This window comes from Peromyscus leucopus, chromosome 7 (assembly GCF_004664715.2).
Source record: "Peromyscus leucopus breed LL Stock chromosome 7, UCI_PerLeu_2.1, whole genome shotgun sequence".
NCBI classification, from domain to species: Eukaryota; Metazoa; Chordata; class Mammalia; order Rodentia; family Cricetidae; genus Peromyscus; species Peromyscus leucopus.
Window position 1 is genome coordinate 67,336,736 of NC_051069.1, and position 24,467 is coordinate 67,361,202.

At 45.4% G+C, this 24,467-nt stretch overlaps 1 protein-coding gene and 1 long non-coding RNA gene across 3 annotated transcripts in view; one reads left to right on the forward strand and one right to left on the reverse strand.

The window, feature by feature from the left end:
• Cilk1 (ciliogenesis associated kinase 1) overlaps window positions 1-24,467 on the forward strand; it is a 68,786-nt gene that overhangs the window by 40,066 nt on the left and 4,253 nt on the right. For both annotated transcript variants that reach the window (XM_028862614.2, XM_028862613.2), the window contains exons 6-13: window positions 7,241-7,373; window positions 9,394-9,565; window positions 11,717-11,884; window positions 14,334-14,645; window positions 17,359-17,555; window positions 17,666-17,814; window positions 21,325-21,453; window positions 24,157-24,279. In XM_028862614.2, the coding sequence (XP_028718447.1) occupies window positions 7,241-7,373; window positions 9,394-9,565; window positions 11,717-11,884; window positions 14,334-14,645; window positions 17,359-17,555; window positions 17,666-17,814; window positions 21,325-21,453; window positions 24,157-24,279 (1,383 nt within the window). The remainder of the gene's footprint in view (window positions 1-7,240; window positions 7,374-9,393; window positions 9,566-11,716; window positions 11,885-14,333; window positions 14,646-17,358; window positions 17,556-17,665; window positions 17,815-21,324; window positions 21,454-24,156; window positions 24,280-24,467) is intronic.
• Window positions 14,904-17,369, reverse strand: LOC119088348. The gene is made up of 2 exons (XR_005092005.1): window positions 17,285-17,369; window positions 14,904-15,296 (listed from the first exon to the last, which is right to left on the reverse strand). It is a non-coding gene; the product is annotated as an uncharacterized LOC119088348 (long non-coding RNA).

The following is a 24,467-nucleotide window of genomic DNA, read 5'->3' on the forward strand; positions in this document are numbered from 1 at the left end:
GTGTGTGTGCAAACAGTGAGAGTGTGTGTGCAGTGAGAGTGTGTGCAAACAGTGAGCGTGTGTGCAAACAGTGAGAGTGTGTGTGCAGACAGTGAGAGTGTGTGTGCAAACAGTGAGAGTGTGTGTGCAAACAGTGAGAGTGTGTGCAAACAGTGAGAGTGTGTGCAAACAGTGAGAGTGTGTGCAAACAGTGAGAGTGTGTGCAAATAGTGAGAGTGTGTGTGCAGACAGTGAGAGTGTGTGTGCAGACAGTGAGAGTGTGTTTGCAAACAGTGAGCGTGTGTGCAAACAGTGAGAGTGTGTGTGCAAACAGTGAGAGTGTGTGTGCAGTGAGAGTGTGTGCAAACAGTGAGCGTGTGTGCAAACAGTGAGAGTGTGTGTGCAGACAGTGAGAGTGTGTGTGCAGACAGTGAGAGTGTGTGTGCAAACAGTGAGAGTGTGTGTGCAAACAGTGAGAGTGTGTGCAAACAGTGAGAGTGTGTGCAAACAGTGAGAGTGTGTGTGCAGACAGTGAGAGTGTGTGTGCAGACAGTGAGAGTGTGTGTGCAGACAGTGAGAGTGTGTGTGCAAACAGTGAGAGTGTGTGTGCAAACAGTGAGAGTGTGTGCAAACAGTGAGAGTGTGTGCAAACAGTGAGAGTGTGTGTGCAAACGATGCAAAGGAAGATGCAGTGGAGGAAGTCAGGCCTGTCCCCTCACAGCCTCACCACCCTGGCCATCACCAGGGGCGGTGGCTGACATGTCTCCCACCAGCTCTGTGCCCCGTTCTGGTTGGAGCTAACGTCATCCACTGCCTCTGTCACTTCCCTGTCAACTTCACAGGTAGAAAGAGCGCACAGTAACTATGTCCTTCAAAGGAGGGACACTGAGGCTGTGAGAGGCTGAGAGCTCTGCAGAGACCCCACTGCAGCAGTGACAGGGGGTCGGTTGGCTAGTCAGTTGAGGACTCTTAGCGGAAGAAGATGGTCGGTAATGACTGTAAGCGGGGTAGACCCGAAATTCTCAAGTCCTGTCCTCTTTGTCTTTTGGAGGTTTTTGTTGTTGTTGTTGTTGTTGTTGTTGTTGTATTTTTAATAAAATGGGGAATGGGGACAGAAAGAGAGATGACTCAGTGGGTAAGAGCACTTACCACCAAGCCTGACAAACTGAGTTCATTCTCAATGGAACAAGTGAACCTAGTTCCTTCAAGTTGCCCTCTGAGCTCTACACAGGTGCCCTGGTAATACTTACACACACACAGACACAGACACAGACACACACACACACACACACACACACACACACACACACACACTCCCCTAATAAATCACTATGATTTTATTTTTAACTTAGAGGGTTTATGTGTTGATGTCTTCGGTTAAGTGCACATGTGCCTTGCTATTACCCCTTTCCTGTTGGGATAGAGAAACCATCTGGTACGCTTCCTAGAACTGTCTAGTGAGTCTCAGCCCTTCTCCGTGGCTCATTCTCACAGTGTGAAGGTGCAGTCCGCCCCTGGAGAGTACACTCCTCTGAGAGGGAAGAACAGTGCAGATGTAGTTGCTATGGCCATATTTCATGGCACTGAGTTTTCCCCCCTGGGGCGTAAACACATGGCCATACTGTCTGAACAATGCCAAAGCACGTGTCCCTGACAGGAATATAATACAAATTCTATGTTTCTTCCTCACCCACCCTTGTAGCTGTCCAGAGCACCCTTCCCCATCAGGAAATGGAAATGCATTTGGTAGTTGGGAGGGCAGGGTTTTGCCCCAGAGGTGATGTGGTGCCTCTGAGCCTCACCACTGTCGTAAGTGTGTGACCTTGACATGGCCTTTCTCCTGTCTGTGCTACTGCTCCTGTGGCCTCCTTTTTTTTCTTGATATAAACACTGTAGGTTTAGATTCAAGGAAGGAGGGGAAAGAAGGTGAGAATGATCTAAAATTGCTTTCACAGCAGAAAGATGTACTACATAAATTCATATTTAAATACTCTTCAATCGCTTCCTCTTATTTATCAGCATCATCAACAATAGAATATAAACAGGAGGAAGCCTCCTTGAGGCTTCCTTGGTTTTCCTTTCTTCCTTGAAGCTATTCGTGAAAAGCCTCTTGCATAATGAAAATGAAAGTCCTTCTGTTACTGAGCAGGCAGGCGGTATCCTGAACTTAAATGAAGGGTCTTTTTCTGTGTTCTGGAAGCTGTTTTGAGCAGGAAAGTTCTTGCTGTGGCAGTACTCCGTTGTTGCATGATGTCTCAGCGGCACGGCTAGGATTCCCATTGTCACGTCGGGAGGCAGAAGGAAGAAGGGCCACACTGCACACGTCAGGAGAGCACAGACCCAGGCAGGAATCGGAGCAGAGCTCTAGTGCTACCTCCTCACAGATGGCACTTGTCACTAGCCCCACAAGCCTTAATTCTTATCTGTGAAAAAATGACATCATGTACGCAAGCCCCCATTGACAGCTTTGGGGAGGTTACCAGAGAGAACTTTCTCGTAGCAGTCCTCATAAAGACAGGCTCTTGCAAGATGCTCAGCACTGCCCTCTAAAAGCTTTATGGATACAATGTGTTCATCCTGCAAAACAAGCCTGTGAGGTTTGCTAGTCTCTATTTCACAAATGAGGCAACTCGCACACCAGAGGGTTAAATGACTGTGGGCGGTCTGCACATTCACATCCTAAGCTGCCTTGTCTCTTTGAATGGAAATAGTAATGTTTCGCTAAAACAGATAAAAGTGTGGAAAAAGAACCCTCTTGGAGGGGTAAGTAAGAAATCTGAATCTTCATTCCCCTTTTGGTTAATGTTCACGTTCTCTGTGGAACTAGAATTAAGATGCATAAGCCATGAGGGAACGGATAAAGCCTGTCTGTCGGGAGGAGCGTGTTGGTGCTTAGCAGAGCATGAATCCCAGCGGGACACAGGAAAGGTCTGGAGTGCACAAGTGACGCTTGTATGGGTACCAGTGTGATAGGATGCACTGACCTGGAGAAGATGAGAGCCGATGCAGGTGTTACAGAGAGATGTTGCCAGAGGGAGTCGCTGTGGGTGGAGGAGGTTTGGGGACAGATGAGTCACTAGAAGAGAAATGCCACATAAGTGTATAAATAATAATTACCCCAATTAGAAGAGGAAGGGAGCGTTTACTAGGAGAACCAGTGTTGATATGGAATTGAGAAGGTCAGAGTCACAAATCAAGGTTTAGGTGTGTGAGCCGAGAGGGAGAGGATAGTGCTGGGCACTCTTGGGTTGTGACACATTTTTTTTGGTGGGACTGTGAGCAATTTTTTGCGCCCCCCCCCCCATGACTGAGTTTTCCCATCTGTTCAGTAAGAAAAATGATACTTGCCTTTTCTTCTTTCACTGGAGAGGTTTTAGAGCATTTGAGTTTTTAGGTAGAGAAACCATCATCTCATGGTTTTCAAGGATCCTGGAAACTATCCTAGGTATGTAGACAAAAGATAATTCTAATAATTGCGTAATTCTTAATTCGTTTCCAAGATGGGTACATACAGTCAAGCCTTCTGAGAACCGGCAGGTGTTGGCAAGAATAAAGGTCCCAAACACAGTGACTCAGTTATACCAAGACCATAGAACAGACATCACTCATCTAGTGGGTAGATAATCTATTTTATTGGGCTGATAATAAACCATCTGGATTTGTCTGTGTCAGTCAGATTGTTTTTTTCTTTGTGGGAAAGGCCATTCTTGACTAATATTGAATCACTTGGAGTTTCTTTAACCTGAGAAACACAAGTTTGGTGCTTATAATTATTTATATTTGGTTTACTACAAATCTGGTTAGGATCCTTGAAATTGGACTATGGAGGGCCGTTAGGCCCCTGTCAGGACAGTAACAGTATAAAGATGAAGCACTGAAATTTAAGCGAAGCTCAATGCATTTTCACAGTGTGCACATACCACGCATGAACTTACACCCGCAGATACACAAACGCCATAAAATAGACAGTTTGTGTGTTTGTCTCTTGTCTAACCCAGACCTGACTCTGATCTCACTTCCTGGGATGTGCACAGCAGGTGGTCCTGGGTTGTGCAGGAAGTACTTCTTACTTCCTGCCCGTGTCCCCCTTGAATGCCTCTGATTGTTTCTGTGCCTATGTCTTCATGTAGGCATGGGGCTCTTGGTTCTAGTTGTACTCAGCTAAGCCAGCCACTTGGTCTGCAAATCCATCGGTATGCATTTGGAACTTGACCTGATGCTAAGCCCAGTTGTCTCTAGGATGATAAACACAGAGCAATGTCCTTTTATTAAACCATTGCTCCTTTCCATCATACATCGAGTATAGTGCGTTTTGACGTCACAGTCACTTCCTGCTAGAGCAGAGGCAGGCTTGGAAAGTAGCCTTGGCTAATTGCTTTAATGCTACAGGAATGCCCTGTGTGATATGGACATCCATCAATGAGTCCTCATTGTCCCCGCCCTGCGTCTGAGACATTGCACTTGTTGCTCAGTTCTCAGTTGCTGACAGTTAGGACTTTCTTCCATCCTCCCAACAGCTCTGATCCACTCTGCTGATCCTGCATGTTTGGTCCATGTAGATTCATCACTGTAAAGTTCCAACAGGCCCATGTAGTTCCCTCAGTTCAGTCAACAATCATATGTTGTGAGACCACCATGCTTTTTCTTGCATGCAAGGCATTCAGAAGTGTAAAAGGTCTTTACTGTTAAAGGACTTTCCTCTACTTAGTAAAAATGGTGACCATATCTGTAAATGATAGAACTCTACACATGATCAGGATAATGGCCTGTTCTACCTGTGAAGGCAAAGGCCAAGAACCATGACATTTGGGTGGTTCTGAATCCACAGAGCCCAACCTGTTAGTTGGCATGGCCTCTGAATATTTCTTGACAGAGTGGAAGAATGTGAAATGTTTGTTTGTTTTTTTGTTTTTTGAGACAGGGTTTCTCTGTGTAGCCCTGGATGTCCTGGAACTCACTCTGTAGACCAGGCTGGCCTTGAATTCATAGATCCGCCTCCCTCTGCCTCCTGAGTGCTGGGATTAGAGGTGTGTGACATGACCACTGGCTGTGAGATGGTTTCTTAGACAAAGGGCAACTCAATAAACCTTGGAGAATGGTTAAAATTGGGATTGATACAGATAAAATGGAACAATTGTACATTATCGTGGAGATAAATCTTGGCGGAGTTTTCCTATCCTGACATCCTGCTCCCAAATAACTGAATCCGAGGCTGAATATTAATTATAAATGCTTGACTTATAGCACGGGCTTGTTACTTTTTTTTTTTTTTTTTTTTTTTGGTTTTTCGAGACAGGGTTTTTCTGTGTAGCTTTGCGCCTTTCCTGGAGCTCACTTGGTAGCCCAGGCTGGCCTCGAACTCACAGAGATCCGCCTGGCTCTTCCTCCCGAGTGCTGGGATTAAAGGCGTGTGCCACCACCGCCCGGCCCAAACTCTTACATTTAAATTAACCCATATTTCTTGTCTATGCTTTGCCACATGTCTCGTGGCTTGTTACCTCATTTTCTACATGTTCTGCTTCCTCAGTAACTGGCCGGCATCGCCCCTGACCCCACCCTTCTTCTCCCATCATCCTCCTAGTTTGGTTGTCCCAGCTATAATTCCTGCCTGGCTCCCAGCCAGTCAGCCTTTTATTAAACCATTTCCAAGTGACAGATTGTTGTTCCACAGCAGATAAATACAGTAAACTCAAAGGGAATGAAGAATTTCACCTGAGTGAAACACACTCTGTGTAACTGTAATCGGTATTGGGAAATATGTTTTCCAGTATGGGTGATTGAACCTAGGGCATCATGCATGTTTGTAAAATCCTTTACTACAGAGCTCTCTCCCCAGCGGGAAAATACATTAATCACTCTAGGTAGAATTAAAAAAAAAATCATATTTGTTAAACTATTTAAAGAGGCTATGGAAGGGGTGTGTGCGTGTGTGTGTGTGTTAGGGGGTCAGTGTTTAAATTATTAGAATGTGTAGAGTCCAAAGAAGCTGGAGGAAGAAGACCATGAAAAAGGGATCGTGCAGCCACAGGCAGGAAGAGCAGCTGGAAGGCAGAGTAAAAGGGAGAAAGGCCAGGAGGTATCCTGAAGGAAGTGCAGGACGGTCCATCACTATCAAAAGAACAGATACAACAGAACTACCAGGTACTTGATGATATTATTAAAAGTCGGAGGAGAGGTAGTTTTGGACAAGCTGATGCAGGCATGAAAATGGTACCCCTTAGGATCCTATTAAGGACATGGCTTTCAAGGATGGTTCAGGATTAGACATAGAGATAACGCAACCATTATCACAGTCAGTGTATTCAACTAAGTTGCCCTTCCTGTCTGAGTGTCTGAGATGTAGAAGCACCTTGAGTGATGTCTGTGGGTGGAACCTCAGGGAGGAGGTGGTTTGGGTTTGCAGTGCCATGTCTATTGCTAGTCACTGGATGTTTGTGTGTGCCCGGTAGACGCTCACAGTGAATATCCCCATGCTGCATCTCCAGAGCACCACTGTATCTGAGACTTCTCATTCAGTGAGCTATCTTTTCTCCCCATGATGTGTGCTACACATTGGGCAAATTAGTAAATACTCTTAGACAGTGTCACAACACATACCAGAATCACAAGTCTGAATAGACCAGATCCATCAATCCTCTCTCTCTCTCTCTCTCTCTCTCTCTCTCTCTCTCTCTCTCTCTCTCTCTCTCTCTCTCTCTCTCGTGTGTGTGAGTGATTTTTCAAGATGAGGGTTTCTCTATGTAACAGTCTTGGCTGTCCTGGAACTCTGTCTGTAGACCAGGCTAGCCTTGAGCTCACAGACCCCCTTGCCTCTGCCTCTCAAGTATTGGGATTAAAAATATGTGCCACCTCACCCAGCTAATCCTTTGTCTCTTATTTAAAAAAAATTTAAAAAAAAAACATATACATGTATATATATATGTTGTTGCAGTATACATTTAATGTCAATAAAAATTATTGTCTTTTGAAATAGTTTTACTCTCAACTTATTTCTGCTGAGTTGATAGGAATGAATTTCTCCCTGAGATAGTTTGGTTTGCAGTTATCTCAGCCTACAAGTTTTAGTATTCAAAAAGACTTCTTTGTAAGTAAGATGTACAAAGATCTACTTGGGATTGATTTTGTGTAAGGAAATGACCGAAGCCCTGCGACAAGTCTGAAGGGCTGGTCGTTTGTTACAGACGTTGTCAAAAGATTGTCAGCGCTGCAGAGGGCAGTGCAAGGAGGAGCATGCATTTGGATTCCTTTGCTGTCTCTGCAGGCTTCTTCCACCGCGACTTAAAGCCCGAGAACCTCCTCTGCATGGGACCAGAACTTGTGAAAATTGCAGACTTTGGATTGGCCCGAGAAATACGATCAAGACCTCCGTACACAGATTATGTGTCTACTAGATGGTAAATGCTATTTATCTCAAAATTGTTTAATTGTGCTTCTTTCAAAAGATATAATTTATAAGGCTAACTGGTGATACACACTTCTTATTCCCAGCACTCAGGAGGCAGGTGGTGCTTTGTGAGTTTATTGCCAGCTTGGTCTACAGAGTGAGTTCTAGTCTAGCCAGGGCTACATAGTGAGACCCTGTCTCAAAAAAAATCAAAACAACAGAAACAATAAAACTTTATACTGAGGACATTATTAATCATAAGCATTAATTTCTCACTAAAAGGAAAAAAACAGTTCAAACACTGCAGATATTTTGTTACTGAATGAAGATATAACCTTTTAAAAGGAAACTCATCATGTCCAAAGTCTAAATAATTTTTAAAGTTTTTAGATTTATTATTTTATGTGTGAGTGAGTGTTTTGCTTGCATATATATGTGGGGTGTGTGTGTGTGTGTGTGTGTGTGTGTGTGTGTGTGTGTGTGTGTGTGCTTGGTGCCTATGGAGGTTGGATGCTCTAGAACTAGAGTTACAGATGGTTTTGAGCTGTCATGTAGATGCTGGGAATTGAACCTGGTTCCTTTGCAAAAGCAACACGCGCTCTTAATGGCTGAGCCAATTCTCCAACCCTTGTATAAATAATTTTTGTACAAAAGCTTTTCTGAGGATAGTTTCTCCACATCCTTCTTCCCTGCTCTCTTTTTCCTACCCAATTCCTTGTGTTTCTGAAGACGCTAGAGGAGATTCCTGTGTGGAGGAGAGATGGCCAAGCACTAAGAGTTTTGTCCTGTTCTTGAAGAGGACCCAAGTTCAGTTCCTCACCCTCTTCAGGTGGCTTATATCGACCTTTTATAACTCCAGCTCCACAGGGATCCAGCAGCTCTAGCCTTGTGTGCACACACTCCCCCACCCACCCACCCACCCACACACACACACACACAGAATTCTTTAAAGACCTTGGAAGAGAAGGAAGAGGAAGAGACTATCTTTCTTTCATGTGTGCATGGAGTATATGTATGATCTATGTGTGTATATGGTGTATGCACATGAGTGTGTGGGTGTTCACACCCATGGGGAGGCCAGAGGAAGACACTCTTTTCCTCTAGCACTGTCAGCTTATTCCCTTGAGACAGGGTGTAGCTAGAGTTTTCCTGCCTTGCCCACAGTCAGGACAAATCTCTGTCACCCGCCAGTCCCACAGCCGCTCAGACCCAACCAAGTAAACACAGAGACTTATATTGCATACAAACTGTATGGCCGTGGCAGGCTTCTTGCTAACTGTTCTTATAGCTCAAATTAATCCATTTCCACAAATCTATACCATGCCATGTGGCTCGTGGTTTACTGGTACTTTACATGCTGCTTGTCCTGGCGGTTGGCAGTGACTCCAACCGCCTTCCTGTTCTTTTATTTCTCCTCTCTGTTAGTCCCGCCTATACTTCCTGCCTGGCAATGGGCCAATCAGGTTTTATTTATTGACCAATCAGAGCAACTTGACATACAGACCATCCCACAGCACAGCCAAGTGCAGACTATCTCAGACACCTACACTCAGGCCCGTGGTCTTAATCATCCTCTATGTGGACCTGCTGATTAAAGCCACGAGGAACCCAAGAACAGACTCCCACAGGACATACAGAACATCCCACAGCAACAGGGTCTCTCACTGAGCTGAAAAGCTCACCTTTTTGGCTAGGCTGGGTAGCCAGTAAGCTCATGGAATCCTCTGTCTCTGCTCCTGAATGCTGGAGTTACAGGCACAGTAAGCCATGCCTGGGTTTGTACTTGGGTGCTGGGGATTTGAACTCAGATCCTCATACTTGCACATAAGTTGACTTTCCCACTGACCTCTCTCCCAGCCCTAAAACTATTATTTGTTTATTAGCGGTCATGACAGTTGTCACGTCCTTGTAAGCCCATGTACCACGTTGCATTTAGGGAAAAATATATCCCTTAACTAAGAGTTACTTGTTATTGAATGTACCTTCTGACCAGTAGAAGCGACAGCTACCTGTTAACCTTGTCTTTTCAGGTACAGGGCTCCAGAAGTACTCTTGAGGTCTACCAACTACAGCTCCCCCATTGATATCTGGGCAGTTGGCTGCATCATGGCAGAGGTGTACACCCTCCGGCCTCTCTTCCCTGGGGCCAGCGAAATTGACACAATTTTCAAAATTTGCCAAGTGTTGGGAACACCGAAGAAGGTAATGACATGGACCAAAGGCTCATGCGCCGAAGCCAGCAGCTCCCTGCTCTGCCCCTCCCCCGTGCTGTGCACCGCCAACCCACCAGACTCTTCTAGAGTCTCTCTTGACCTTGACCATTCTCCTCTGCCCAGGTTCTCTAGCAAGGCCAGCTTCTCCCCTTCGTTCTGCCTACAGCTAGAGTGTTTGTCATAGATCTCTCTACCCCCTCTCTCGATATCATCTCATCCTTTACAGAATTTCTCCATTCGTATGGGCACAGTTATGTCTCATCTCCTAAGCCTTCCGAAGGTGATCTGGATCCCTACTTCTCTCCTTTATAACCGTTCAGATCTTAACAGCTGTTCGGGGCCTTTCTTCTCACTCCATCACCTCTGACTGAACTCACCTGAAGCACAGGGCTTACCATTTCGCATGCTTCCTTTCTTCATGGCCTGTATCCATATGTGGTCTTATCATAGTCCCTAGAGGGCCAGTCTTGAGGCTGAGTGTCATATGGCTCTTCAGTTTTTTTGTTTGGGTTTGGGTTTGGGTTTGGGTTTTTGAGACAGGTCCTCACCGTGTAGCCCAGGCTAGCCTGGAATTCACAAAGATCTACCTGCCTCTGCCTCCTTTATTCCTGGGAGTGAAGGTATGTAACCACCATGCTCAGCTGAGGCTGTCTGTCTTTGCAGACTAACAGCAGAATTGGAGCTAGAACTATGGATATCTCTGCTTGCTTCCCCTCCATACCCCCCACCCCTGCTCTACCCCAACATCACCCCAACCCTGTCCTCCAGGCTTTCCCCTCCAGCTTGACTTTCAGTCTGTGACTAGATTCTCCTTCCTTAAAAATAGCTGTGGTTGTAATCTGGTCTTTGCTTGGAAGTATTCATCATCCCCCAGTCCCTTAGTTCGTTGCTCCGTTCCAGGGCACAGCCTGGCTCTGTACCCTGGAATAGCCCCATTTCTGTGTGTTGCCTGAGTGAATGTCTCTTTAGTGACCATCAAGGTCCCTTCTTCCTCCACGGGACTCAATGACACTCCTCCCCACGGCTTCTCCAGTCTCTGCCATATCTGTGTTCTTTGCTATAATAGACTTGTCTTGTGTCTCTTTTCCCAGCTCCCAGTACTATTGCTGTTGTGAATTCAATCTTCATTTTCCTTCCCTGTCCTCCCCCCCCTTTTTTTTAGTTTGTGTATTTGTGTCTATGTGTCTGTGTGTCTGTGTGTGTGGCACCGGGTATCAAACCTAGGGCCTTAAACATGCTAGACAAAGTTCATTTTGTTTTTTTTAATTGTTTGACTGAGTCATTACTGCCACCCTGTTTATGATAAGGTTTTCAAAGCCCCCTGCTGACCCCCTTCCTCTTTGTATCTATTATCTACCCCTCTGGCGGCCTTTGTCATTTTTTTTATTACACTTTAAAATTATACCCTATTTTTGTCTTTTAAGGACAATGACATTTTTAAGAGAAGAATTTATATTGAATTATTTCTGGATACTCAACAACATTCAGCATTCACACAGGAACTGTCTGAGTGGATGGTATACACAGTACCAGTTAGCTCCAGGGAGAGGTCAAAATTCTATCAGGGTATGCCTTACAAAACAGTAGTGTTAGAACTGGAGAAGCCTCAAGCCTGGCTGTTCAGATTTCCCACCATTCACTCCGGGCCTCCACAGATGTGATGCCTGAAAAGGTGGGGAGTGGAGAGGACCTCTGTGTCTCAGCTAGTCCTCTCGGTATAAATACTTACAATCATTGGCGATATAGTTAACACATGGAGTGTCACAGATCTATTGGTATTTTGCTTTACTTCATTTTTATTTTGTCTTCCCCCTCAAAAATACCATACGAGCAGTTTCCAAAACCCACGTGTCAGATGCACAGCAGAGAAAATGCTGAGGGCCTCAGTCCCCAGTTCGCCCAAGATGGACAGTCTTCTGTAAAGGTTGTAAAACCAGCCAAGCCGGTGACAAGTCACTGTCTTTCCTTCTGGTTCTCAGATTTCGTGTACTGTAGTCTGTGTGAGGGTAGCCGTAGGCCTCATCACATACACCTGACTAGTGGAGTCACGGGACAACTGCCTTTGGTTCTGGGCGCATGTGGAAGACTCCCAGCCCCACACAGACACCGTCTGAGTAGCATTTCCTGTCTCTTCTTGCAGACTGACTGGCCCGAAGGCTACCAGCTGTCAAGTGCCATGAATTTCCTCTGGCCCCAATGTATACCCAATAACTTAAAGACGCTAATTCCAAATGCTAGCAGTGAAGCCATTCAGCTCCTGAGAGACATGCTCCAGTGGGATCCCAAGAAACGACCGACCGCTAGTCAGGTTCGCCTGTTTCTTTACTGTTCAAAGCATTTCTTAGGAAATCTCTACCTCACTCTGAGTATTTCTGTGAATTATGTTTGTTAACATGGCTGAAAATAGTACTGACTCCTATGAACTGGAGGAATTTAAGGTAATCTGAAACTTGTTGGGCATAATTAAAATAGTTAATATTAAACAGTTATTTATATTGAACATTAACACTGATATATGATATCATATATCACAATGTGTAATATATGATATCATATATCACAATGTGTAATATATGATATCATATATCACAATGTGTAATATATATATAAAATCTGCAAATATAAAATTGCCAGCTGGACATGGTGGTGCACACCTTTAATCCTAGCACTCAAGAGGCAAAGACAGGCACGTCTCTGAATCCAAGGCCAGCCTTGTCTACAGAGGAGTTCCAGGACAGCCAGGGCTACACAGAGAAACTCTGTCTCAAAACACACACACACACACACACACACACACACACACACACACACACACACACACACCAACAAAAGAAAAAAAGAAAGAAAAGAAACATAAAATTGTCCAGGAATAAAGAATAGTTCAGAAAAGAAATGTGTGTCTGTCTGTGTGTCTTTGGAGGTGGTTTAAAATATGTTCTCTGAGAGTTAAGACCATTCAGTAGTTTGGCGATGAGCCAGCACTGAGTGTTGAAAGGTAACTTAGGACACCAGCCCACTCGTGGACAGACAGCCGGGACAGAACGGCAGCCAGATGCAGCTGACATTTTCATGTACTTTGCACATGCTGTGGTGTGTTGTATGTGGTTTCAACCTAGTGCAGAGCCCATGAGGTAAATGCTTTTGTGTTCACTTCTGTGGATAATAAAACTAAATCTTAGAAGGTTGGAATGATTTTCCCTAGCCACTTATTCAGGAATCGGTACAGGTAGCACCTGCTGCTTCCGGATGTCTTCCCGCCCACCTTCCCCTGGGCTGCATTGATAAATTATGAAATGTGCCCAAAAGAGCCGAGGTAGCGCTTGTCACTCAGCGGCCTCCTGCAAGGCTGGTTCTGTTTGAACCTTTGTCAGCTTGACTCATGAACAATTAATTACACCGCTCAGAGCATCACACAGAGAACCGGTTCTAACCAGAGAAGATGACCTGTGGTCTTTTATCACAGAAGGGCAGAGCTATCAGAAGAAAGTGCCAGTGTGAAGGTAGAATTTGTGGTAGCTGCAGAGATGACAGCTGGGGATGGTTAGGGGGCAGAAAAATTTATTCTCAAAGTCCTAAGGAGGCAGCCTCAGCCTGGTGCCCGCAGCTTCTGGCTGGTCAGACACGGTTAGAAAGTGCATGCCCTTCTGACGGTAAAAGTCACCAATGGTTTTAGGGCAGCAAGGAAAATTCCTGATGAACCACTTTATTTTTTTATAGGATGCCCATAAAATATTAAGTTAAACAAATCACAACAAATCTCGTATAACCAAACCCAAGGGAGGAATGATATCAGAAAAGCTAAAAATATCCCCAAATCAGATCAGACTTACAAATATGCCAGGGACTACAAAGAATTCTTTCTAGTTACATGCCAGAGTCCTGGACTCTGGCACAGTACCCACATTATTTGGCTCTGAGTCTGCACTTGCATATAATAATCATAGATGTGCTGGGCGGTGGTATCGCACGCCTCTAATCCCAGCACTCGCACTCGGGAGGCAGAGGCAGGCAGATCTCTGTGAGTTTGAGGCCAGCCTGGGCTACAGAGTGAGTTCAAGAAAGGCATAAAGCTATACAGAGAAACCCTGTCTCAAAAAAAAAAAAAAAAAAAAAAAAACATAGATGTTTATAACTTAGGTTCCAGATCCATTAAGAAAATACTGTTATTTTCAGTGACTGCCATTAACAAATCCAGGGGAATACATATAGAATTTCATAAAGAATTGTAAGCTTCTGCATGTTAAGATTTATGCTTTGGTTAACCAGGAAACTCGATTATCCATGACTACAGGCAGCCGACTCTTGTCTTTATGGGAAGGTTTGAGTATTGTGTGTTGTACTCACACAAAACAGCCTGAATAACGGCAGAGATAACTACTGCCTGCTTAGTTGGTTTATTAGTTGGTTGGTTGGTTGGTTGATTGGTTGATTGGTTGGTTTTGAGACAAGATTTATATATTTATATAGTCCAGACTGACCCAAAGTTTCTGTTTAACCAAGTCTAGACTTTAAGTTCTGATCCTCCTGCCTCCACTTTCCTGAGTGCTAAGATTATAGGCATGCCCCACCATTCCCAGATTCATACCATCTGCTTTAGCCGAATAACTTTAAGTATTGCAACTAATATGTAAATTCTATATGCAGTATGTTGGTTTATGGCATGTTTGGGCTCAGAGCCTGTAGCGAATTGGTCACACGACCTGTAGTCCATTGATCGTGATGGACTTTTCCTTCTAATGCCTCATTTGTCGTTCCAGGCCCTTCGATATCCTTACTTCCAGATTGGACACCCACTGGGCAGCATCACACAGGATTCAGGAAAACCTCAGAAAGATGTCCAAGACAAGACAGCCCCACCTCCTTACATCAAGCCGGCCCCTCCTGCCCAGCCCCCAACCAAGGCACACACACTGATTTCTTCTCGACCAAACCAAGCCAGTCAGCCCCCTCAGCATTTCGTGTACCCCTACAAAGGTGAAGCCTCCAGGACAGAGCAGCTCAGCCATCTTCAGGAGGGCAAGCCAGGCCCGACGCTCTTCCCTTCCCTCCACAACAAGAACCTGCAGCCAGTAGGTGTCCAGTGTCGACAAGGAAACTGCAGCTTCTTCGCTCAGTTAATTCTCTTCTGGCTACAAATGTTGTGTGAAATTTGTTTTCCTTTTCAGTACATAAGGTCTTAGACGTTTATTTCCACAGTACCATGACATTGTGAGAAGGCCCTTGATAGAAGGTCTGAATTCAGTTTCTGCCCTTTCCATTAACAATCCCATTCTGTATTGTTAGTTCCTTTGCTGTTGCTCTGATAAAACACGTGACTACGGCAACTTAGAGAAGAAGGAGTTTATTTGGGCTTATGGTTCCAGAGGGTCAGAGCCCATGATGGCACAACAAAGGCTTCACAGCAGGAGCCGGCGGCTAAGGGTTCACAGCTTGAGCTGCAGACGCCAAGCAAAGAGAGCACACTGGGAACAGTGCATGACTTTGAAACTGCCAAACCCACCCCAGTGACAGATTCCCTCCAGCCAGGACGCACCTCCCACCCTGCTCAAATAGCACCACCACCTGGAGACCAGGCACTCAAGCATCTGAGCCCACAACATTCTCATTCAAACCACCACTGGGGTAACCGTGGCAAGCTGAACTCTGTAACCAGAGTGCTGCTCTTCAGCAGCTTGGTACATAAGCAAGTTACCCGGCTTCTCAGCTCCAGATTATCTCACCTGTTAAACAGAAGCCATTATAATGTCTACTTAATACTGTTGTAAAGACTTGAGAAGAATTTAGAACAGTACCTAGTATATCATATCTCCAAAATATGTATAGTGCTAGCATGTTTTCTGTCAACTTGACACAAGCTGGAGTTATTGGAGAAGAAGGAACCTCAGTTGAGAAAATGTCCCCATTAGACTGGCCTGTGGGCAAGCCTGTGGGGCATTTTCTAATTAGTGGTGGATGTGGGAGGGTCCAGCCCACTAGAGGTGGTCCCACCCCAGGCACCTGATCCTGGGGTGTGTAAGAAAACAACATGAGCAAGACCTGAGGAGCAAGAAAGTTGCCATGGAACAAGACCTGAAGCAGAGCATGGCTTCTGCTTCAATTTCTTGCTCTGCCTGGGCTCTTGCCCTGACTTCACTCAGGGGTGGACTGGAAGAGTAGGATGAAATACTCCTTTCCTCCATTAATTGCTCTTGGTCACGGTGTTTTCTCACAGCAATAGAAACCTTAACTGATACATCATAGAACTCAGAAAGCGCCGGGCATTGTTGCTGTTCATCCCTACAGAGTCAGTTTCTTCATCTGAGGAAGAAGATCTTAATTTATGTCCCCTCGCCCAGACCAGTTTGTTCTTGACAACAGAAGCTCCTAATGCCTGTGGCGATGTTTTGAAAATCCTAAGGAGCTGCAGTCAGCTTCTGTCTGTAGACTGTTTTTCATATTATTATTATGAATTGATGTCAATGCTGAACTATTAATTGAGCACAAATCTTTCTTCAGCTGATTTCTGAATAGACAGTGTGTGTTGGATCAGTAGAAGGACAACCTACCTGCCAAGGAGCTGGAGTTTATTTACTCCCTAATGCTCTCAAGTCTTACTCCCTAACACCTTTATGCAAAAGAGGTCCCTTCTCTGGACAGCTATTCACCAGCATCCCAACCAGTACCATGTGTGTGTCCCCAGGGCTATGGGCTTCCGCCTCTTAGAACATTACCCCTTCTCAAGATCGGGAAGTGGCCTGTTTGGAAATTCCCTGTTATACTGTTCTGTACATAAAGATTATATCAGAGATAATTCCCAGGCCACTGAGAAGCCATTGTTTATATTGTTTGATGTGATACAGCAGGGTGACCAAGATTTGGCAAGAATCGCTTGTCTACTATAACAAAGGCCCAAGTTAGAATTTAGCCATCTTCCTAATATGTCAGAAGAGTTGTGACTTCCTATGTGTTTTGATTGTTGACCTGACACAATGTAGACTAAGTCTCAGTGAGGAATTGTCTCAATTAGGTTAGCCTGTGGGCATGCCTAGGAGGGAGTTTTCTTTTTTTTTTTTTTCCTTAAGATTTATTGTTATGTAAAATTGTGTGTGTGTGTGTGTGTGTGTGTGTGTGTGTGTGTGTGTGTGTGTGTGTGTGTTGAGAACTCCGGTCCTCTGCAGGAACAGTCTGTGCCTATAACCACAGCGCCCTCTCTCTCCAGCCCACGGGTTTTCTTACTTGGGTTAACTGAGGTGAGAAGACCCTCAGTGTGCGCAGCACCATTTCAGGGGCTGGCACTGGACTTTATAAATGGAGACAGCAAGCTGAGCACTGGCACGCATGTGCCCCTTTATTGCTGTCTACTCTTGGCTGTGGATGTTAACAGGACTGTTGTCTCAGGTTCCTGTCAGCACCTCTTCCTTACCAGGAGAGACGGGAACCTGGAATTGCTCCACTGAGGCACACCCATCTGGGTGACCTGGCACAGCAGCAGACTAAATTAGGATACTTCCTTACATCTTACTCTCTTACATTCTCGTTTCGTGTAACTTTGTAAACTTTTGTTTACAAACAAAAAAACAACTAGTCGGTGCAGGATGAGTTGTAGACAGGCAGTATTGGTCTACACTTTGCACAGATGCCCTTTCAGAGGAATGAGGCCTGTGGGGTGGCGAGGTCCTCTAGGTCCTTCTCACTGTAGTAATAAAGGAAATGCAGAACACACACTCACCCTCTCAAACACGCGCACAGGCTATTGATAGGTGAACCCTGTTAATGTTGCTTTGTCTTTTCCTGTGTTTGTAGACACAGAAAATCCTCGCTGGCCTGGAACACAAAAATGGTGAAATCAAGCCAAAGAGCCGGAGAAGGTGGGGTCTTATCTCCAGGTCCACAAAGGGTTCGGACGATTGGGCCGACTTGGACGACTTAGATTTCAGTCCCACTCTCTCCAGGATCGATGTGAAAAACAAGAAGAGGCAGAGTGACGACCCCCTCTGCAGGCAAGTGTGCTGCTTGTCCCTGGGAGCAAGCTGGCGCCGGTCACCGGGGTCTCTCTGATGACGCGCCACCAGTATCTCTCCTGACTTAAGCCACTGTTCTCTTGATTCAGGTTCGAAAGTGTTTTGGACCTGAAGCCATCCGAGCCAGTGGGTACAGGAACTAGCGTCTCGACCCAGGCTTCCTCCCAGAGGAGAGACACGCCGACCCAGCGGTCTGCAGCCAAGCAGCTCTACTTGAAGCACTCGCGCTATTTGCCTGGTAACAGAGAGGGCGCGTGTGCCTGGTAACAGAGAGGAGCGCGCGTGCCTGGTAACAGAGCGCGCATGTCTGACCTCTGCTCACCAATAGCCAGTCTTCGCCCCCGGGGTCACATGTGTTTATAGATTCTCTTTCAGAGGACGAGCACATCCCTCCTTGTGCCCTACGTGACACACAGTATAGATCACATCGTGAGGCCCCTCTAGCTAAAACCCTTTAGAGCTATCTATCCACTGCTCATGAAATGAAATCCAAATTCCTCACAAGCCCCGAACATGCCTCATACGGCACGCTGTGTTGCCTCTGTGGTTAGAGTGCCCAGCACCCACGGGCCTCTGAGTTGGTGGGGACGTCATAGAATATTTGGGCCTTGCATTTCTATCTGACGTAGGCATCCTGAGATGAGAGACTTAGTGTAGGAAACGTGAGCTGAGCTTCTGAACTCGATGACTTGGCAACAAGTAGACAGCATACCTGGAGCCTGTCTTTTTCTCTCTGTGTGCACTCAGGAACCCAGGGTAGGAGTTTAGTTACACCTTCTGGGCAGGTTTGGTAAGTGCCCAAGCCTCTCTCCAGATTTCACATCCCAGCCTTACACTCTCATCCAATCATCCACTCACAGATTAACTCAACCAGTCTGTATGTGTCAAGCACCCATTATGTGCTAAGCACTGAGAATATTATAATGAAGCAGGACCCTCCACCCCCACCTTCCACAAATGCACAGCTCCAGGTAGCTCCTTCACACTGCAGCCTCATGGTGGCATCATGGAACTACCCTGCAGATAAAGATGAGTGGCACTCATGGACTCCCAGTGAGACTTTGTAGTTGTCCCAGATGGCGACACAGTGGTCAGGAAAGATTTCTCTGAGCAAATGGCTCGGCACCAAAAAATGAGAAAGACCCAAGTGTGCAGAAACCGAGAGAAGAACACAGCGGGCCATGGAAAGAGCAAGGGCAAAGCCCTAGAGGCAGGAAAAGCTTAGCCTGTGAGAGGAACAGCGCAGTGACCAGGGTGGCAGAGCAGAGAGCCAGAGGGACGGAGTGTGTAGCATGAGGTATCTTTGAAAACCTTGAAAAAAAAAATTCTGGATTTCATTTTTTGTTGTTGATTTTTTGGGTTGGTTTTTTATTGTTGCTGTTTTAGGGACAGGGCCTCACTATGTAGCCTTAGCTATATGGGAACTCACTATGTAGACCTTGAATTTACAGGGATCCTCCTGCCTCTGCTTCCTGAGTGTTGGGATGAAAGGCATGTGCTACCACACCATGCTGAATTTCATTTTTTGAGATAAGGGAAATCCTTGAAAGTTCTTAATTGGAGGACATGGGTCTCCAGTGAGGGGCCAGCAAGCTCTAGCTGTCACCCAGGTAAGAGGAGGGGAAGTCCAGTCTGGGAGTCCAGTGAGAAGTACAGCCTCCAGATGCATTAGTCTTCACTGTGGTCGGGAGTGTGATGAATCCGGGCAGGCTGTCAGGTTTGACATTGCACTGATGTTCCCTGGGTGACAAGCACGGGCTCCAGGCACAAGGGAATTACAGAGTTGATCCATCGCAGCTGGGGTGGAAGGAGATGATAAAAAGAGTGTGTGAGCTTCAGTTCAGAAGAATAGCTGCAGAGCCTGGCGTTGGCAGGAGCGTGGAGCATTGTGGAGGTTTGTCTTAAGGTCAGCTGCAAGGCTGCTTGCTGTGTTCTGTCCTGGGTAGCCCTGCATGTGAAGAGGCAGAATCCACGAGGCTTGTTGGCACAGTGAAGTCAGCAGCAGCTAACATCAAGGATGGTCCAGGCCATGTGAGAAGGTGGAACCTCAGAGAACAGACACAAAAAGAAGCCAAAGGCTGCAGAGCATGGCGTAGGGAGTATGGAGCAGGGGTGGGGAGTGGAGAGAACCTCCTCAGTGAGTGACAGGAAAGAAGTCATCTGGGAAGAGGGCAGATTCAAATGTTAGGAGGCCTGAAGGAGTGCTCCTGAGGGAGAGCACCAGAAAGACAAGATATGGACAGCTCTGTTAGTGGAAGCGTAAGAAAACCTCTCAGACTGCCCACAAATGAGACAATGCATTCCACTCAAAGATGTCCTCTTTCCTCTGCATCTGTCGGATGTTATCATCAATTTCTGGGGACGTTTTGTACCACAGAAATTTTGTGTGTTCTGTATTACTTTTATTTTTGAAATTTGGCATAAGATTTATTTTACATTTCAAATGATCTTGGCTATGTCTGATTAAATCATCTAACATAAAAAGAAACGTACTAGGGTGACTGTAAGTATCTAAGTCATTGTTCTATTGCTGTGAAGAGATACCATGACCATAACAACTCTTTTTTTAAAAAAAAAATAATTAATATTTTATGTGTATGGTGTAAGTTTAGATCTTCTGAATTTACGAGTTGTGTGATGTGGTGTGGGAATTGAACTGGTCTTCTGAGAGCAGATGCTCTATCCTGACCGTCTCTCCGCCCAGAGCAATTCTTATAAAAGAAAACATTGAGTTGGGGCTGGCTTACAGTTTCAGAGGTGTTCCTTTCATATGCAGGGCTGCAGGCAGACATGGTGCTGGAGAAGGAGCTGAGATTCTTATCCGATCTAAGGCAGGGGAGAGGGACACGGCTGCAGCTCTAACCTGAGTCCCCCCCTGACACCCCTTCAGCAAGATCACACCTCCTTAATCCCTCTCAAGTAGCAGTACCCCCTAATGACCAAGCATTCAAATCGATGAGCCCACGGGGTCCATTCTTCTTCAAACCACCACAGCAAGGGTGCAATGAAACCACCAGCCTGGACCACTCCATAAGTGGAAGGAGCTGTTTATTTGGGGAAATTCAAAACTGCCATGGCTATTTCTTGGAGATCAGAGAGAATAGCAAAAGGTGGGAAAGACTTGCCAGTTTTAAAAGGAGCAGGTAGCTGCGGGGTAGGAGAGGTGTGCAAGCCAGAACAACCAAGGAGCTAGTCTGGAGACTTTGATAGGTGTTACAGGTGTGTGTTAATAGGGAACTAGACGCCCGGTTGCTGGGGGTGGTCTACTGTTGTGGGATAAGGAAGTAGTGGCTCTTCCTGAAAAACAGAAACCCACTTCTCATGTTTCTAAGGAATGCTGATTTGGGGCTTTTGTTTATCTGCCTGTAATCCTTCTGTTTGCCAAGTCAGAGTCCATCCAGCCTGAGCTGAGCCCAGACTGATTTATTTACCACATTGTCAGTGGCACTGGTGGATGATCTTGGACCTAACTGTGACACATTATTAAGTATCCCTATGTCATGAGTTACTATTTTTTTTTTTTTTTTTTTTTTTTTTTTTTTTTTTTTTTTTTTTTTTTTTTTTTTTTTTTTTTTTTTTTTTTTTTTTTTTTTTTTTTTTTTTTTTTTTTTTTTTTTTTTTTTTTTTTTTTTTTTTTTTTTTTTTTTTTTTTTTTTTTTTTTTTTTTTTTTTTTTTGAATGTCACTGCTTCTGTCTGTCTGTCTGTCTGTTTTATCTTGCATTTTAAGCTCATTTTCTTCTCTACTAGGAATAAATATAAGAAATGGCGTGCTCCCAAATCCAGGCAAGGACTTTCCTCCATCAAATCCATGGTCCAGTTCTGGTTTGTCTGGAAAATCTTCAGGAACAGTATCAGTAGTGAGCAAAATAACTTCAGGCAAGTAACGGTAATTACCTTCTGAGTTACCAGAGGCAGGTTCCCAGGATGCTTTGGGGTTTGGAGAAGGGCACATAGAGAACTGTGGGATGAGGACTTTCTGGTCTGAGTGACAGGCATCTCTTGGGCTTCCCTGCCTTTTGCTCACTCCCTTTCTTAATAGTAGCCCTTGGGGTTCAGCCAGCTCCCACAGTGTTCTGATCTCCGGGGAGATGGGGAGTGGAGGAGTGCCCCCTCCCCCAGGGGGAAGCCAAAAGTAAGTGTACAGACCTAGCAGATCTGACCCCGATGCCCTAGTGTGCCTTGGGCACCTGGCTCCTAAAGTCAATATTGGTTTGGTCTTCTCCAGCTGGACTTTCTGACTGGTGAATCTGCCCTGCCCACGGAATCAGAATCCCTTTTGATTGGAAGATGGACGGCTTATCAGGCACCCCCACCCCCACCCCACGGGCACACATTTTAAAAAAAATAAAGTCCTCCAAACTGATTTGCCAGGTTCCCAGTAGACAATTTCCCCATGCTACTTCACAGCCCTTGCTGAGGGCTAGTTTCTCTTCCACAGCTCCTGGGACGCACCTAACCCTCGCCGCTCCTCACCTTCTTCCATTAGGGTTCACTTAGGAATACAGTGCCCAGGTACCCATCATGCCACCTAAGAACACACTTGAGGCCAAGAGTCTAGCTGAGTCCCCACACACCGCCCCGCCCCCACCCTACCCCCACAACATACCACACCACCTCACACCACACCACACCACCCTGCCCTGCCCCAGGCCGGATTGGGTGTTAACTTTTCCTGTGCATTTAAAAAATATGTATGAAATTCAGTGAGTTTTCCATATTTTAAAGTTTATGTGAACACTTCCTTTTAAGGAATAATATGTGTAGCAAGTATCTACCCTAAATTATAGAATATGCTATGTGTGGTTGTATGGTGCCGTGACTCATTATTATACTGGATCACTATTTATTGTTTTCTCAACAAGCACATGGCTATTTGTAGCTCATCCCTCAGAAGGGGCCAAGGTGGACACTTCTGTATCCATGTTGCTATTCACACAGGCACCAGGTCCTCTGCTGGAATCAGCATTTTAGGTTAGAGGGTGTGCCCATCTTGGGCTTTGTAGAGACTGTCAGATTGCTCCCCTGCTGGGTGTGGAGTTGTGCCTCACCCTTGGTGACACTTGGTACCCAAGACTACAGTGAGTCTTGGTCTGGTCTAAAATGGTGTTCTGTGTTTAAACTTGTATGTCTTTGAGAATGAGGTTTGTTCCTCATGTTTATTGATTAATTTTTATTGGGGGGTGGAGACTTGTTCGAATTCTCCTCTCATTTTTCTTCTTATCTCCTCATTAACCACTACTGCACAGTGACTCCATCTGACCAACCTTCTACATTCATTCCAGGACATTTGCCCACTCTGCCTTAAGCAGTTACTAAATGCCGTTTTTACTTTCAAGACAATACAACTGTACCATTAACACTTCCTCACAGGTGGAACGTTTATCTGTTTAGTGGTCTGTAATATCTTTCTCCATGATCCCTGTGTGCCTTTAGGCCATAATGGTCAGTGTTAGAAATACTCATTTGTCTGTCCGTGTTAACTGGTTACCTGCTATTTCAAATTATACCAATATCCTCCTAGAACACAAAGGAGGCAGTGTGCTGTCCACCCCCACCACACCTTCAGATGGGGATGATAAAAACAAGCCGATGGCACACACCTGTAAGCCCAGCGCTCCGGAGGCTAAGGCAGGCAGACTACCCATTTGGGGCCAGCCTGGGCTCTGTAGTGAGACTCTGCCTCAGAAAAGAAAGAAAGGGAGAAGGAACAAGGGAGAGAGACATGGCAGGTAGACATAAACAATGAATTTTTAGGACATTTTCATTGGGGGCCTGTGAGATGGCTCGGCAGCTAATGGTTGTTACTGTGCAAGCCTGGAGACTTGAGTTAATTCCTGGAACCCATGTGAAGGTGGAAAGAAAGAACTGCCCCATAGCTGTCCTCTGACCCCATGTGCTTGCCATGGCATTCACCCTCCCGCCCACATCGTACAAGCACCATAGTAATAAACTTAAATATATATATGTACATATATGTTTGTTTGTTTGAGACCGTTTCTCTGTGTAATAGGCTGTCCTGAAACTCAGTTTGTAGCCCAGGCTGGCCTCAAACTTACAGAGATCCACCTACCTCTGCCTCCCAAGTACTGGGATTAAAGGCATGCGCCACCACCACCCAGCTTAAAAATATTTTTATTAGTAGTTAGTTTTTCTAATTATCAACAGGATATTTAGTTTATATTTCTAACATCTAGATAGATGAGATTACCTTTGTGTATGATCAGTTAAGTGAATTATGTTCAGCTGTTCTTCAGAATTTGCATATACTGACAGGATAGTCCATAGGATGGAGCAGAAAGAGAAAGTTCTAGAATGGGTAAACCAATTCTTGGGGGGAAAAAAAAACCACAGAAACTATCAAATATGTGCCTTGTTTAGTTTAACACCATCCGCCTAGATGCTGTCTGTGGGAAGGCGCTTCCTGTGCCCTGCTGGCCTTTCTGCCTGGTGTGGTGGCATCGTTCTCAGAACTCTCCTCATTCTCCTTCTTTTCCCCAGAATGTAAAAACAAACTGTTGTGTGCTCACGGTCTCATGGAATGTGTCTTGGTAGTAATGAGTTTTCCTTCCCACACCTCAGTTGGCTCAGGCTCTACGAGTTCCAGCGGACTGACTGGAGGTTACATCCCTTCCTTCCTGAAGAAAGAAATCGGTTCTGTTATGCAGAGGGTACACCTGGCGCCGCTCACCGACCCCTCCCCTGGTGAGTGGCGTTTCAGATCATCTGTAAGGGAATCCAGTAGTTACCAAACAGCTGCCTCGTGGCAGGAACAGTGTAGACAGAACGAGTCGGGCAGCACTCCTTGCCCCAGGGTGAACTTGTACTCTATAGATGATACGTGAATTAAATAAATGTAAATATATATTCACATTTGCTTTTATGTGACATAA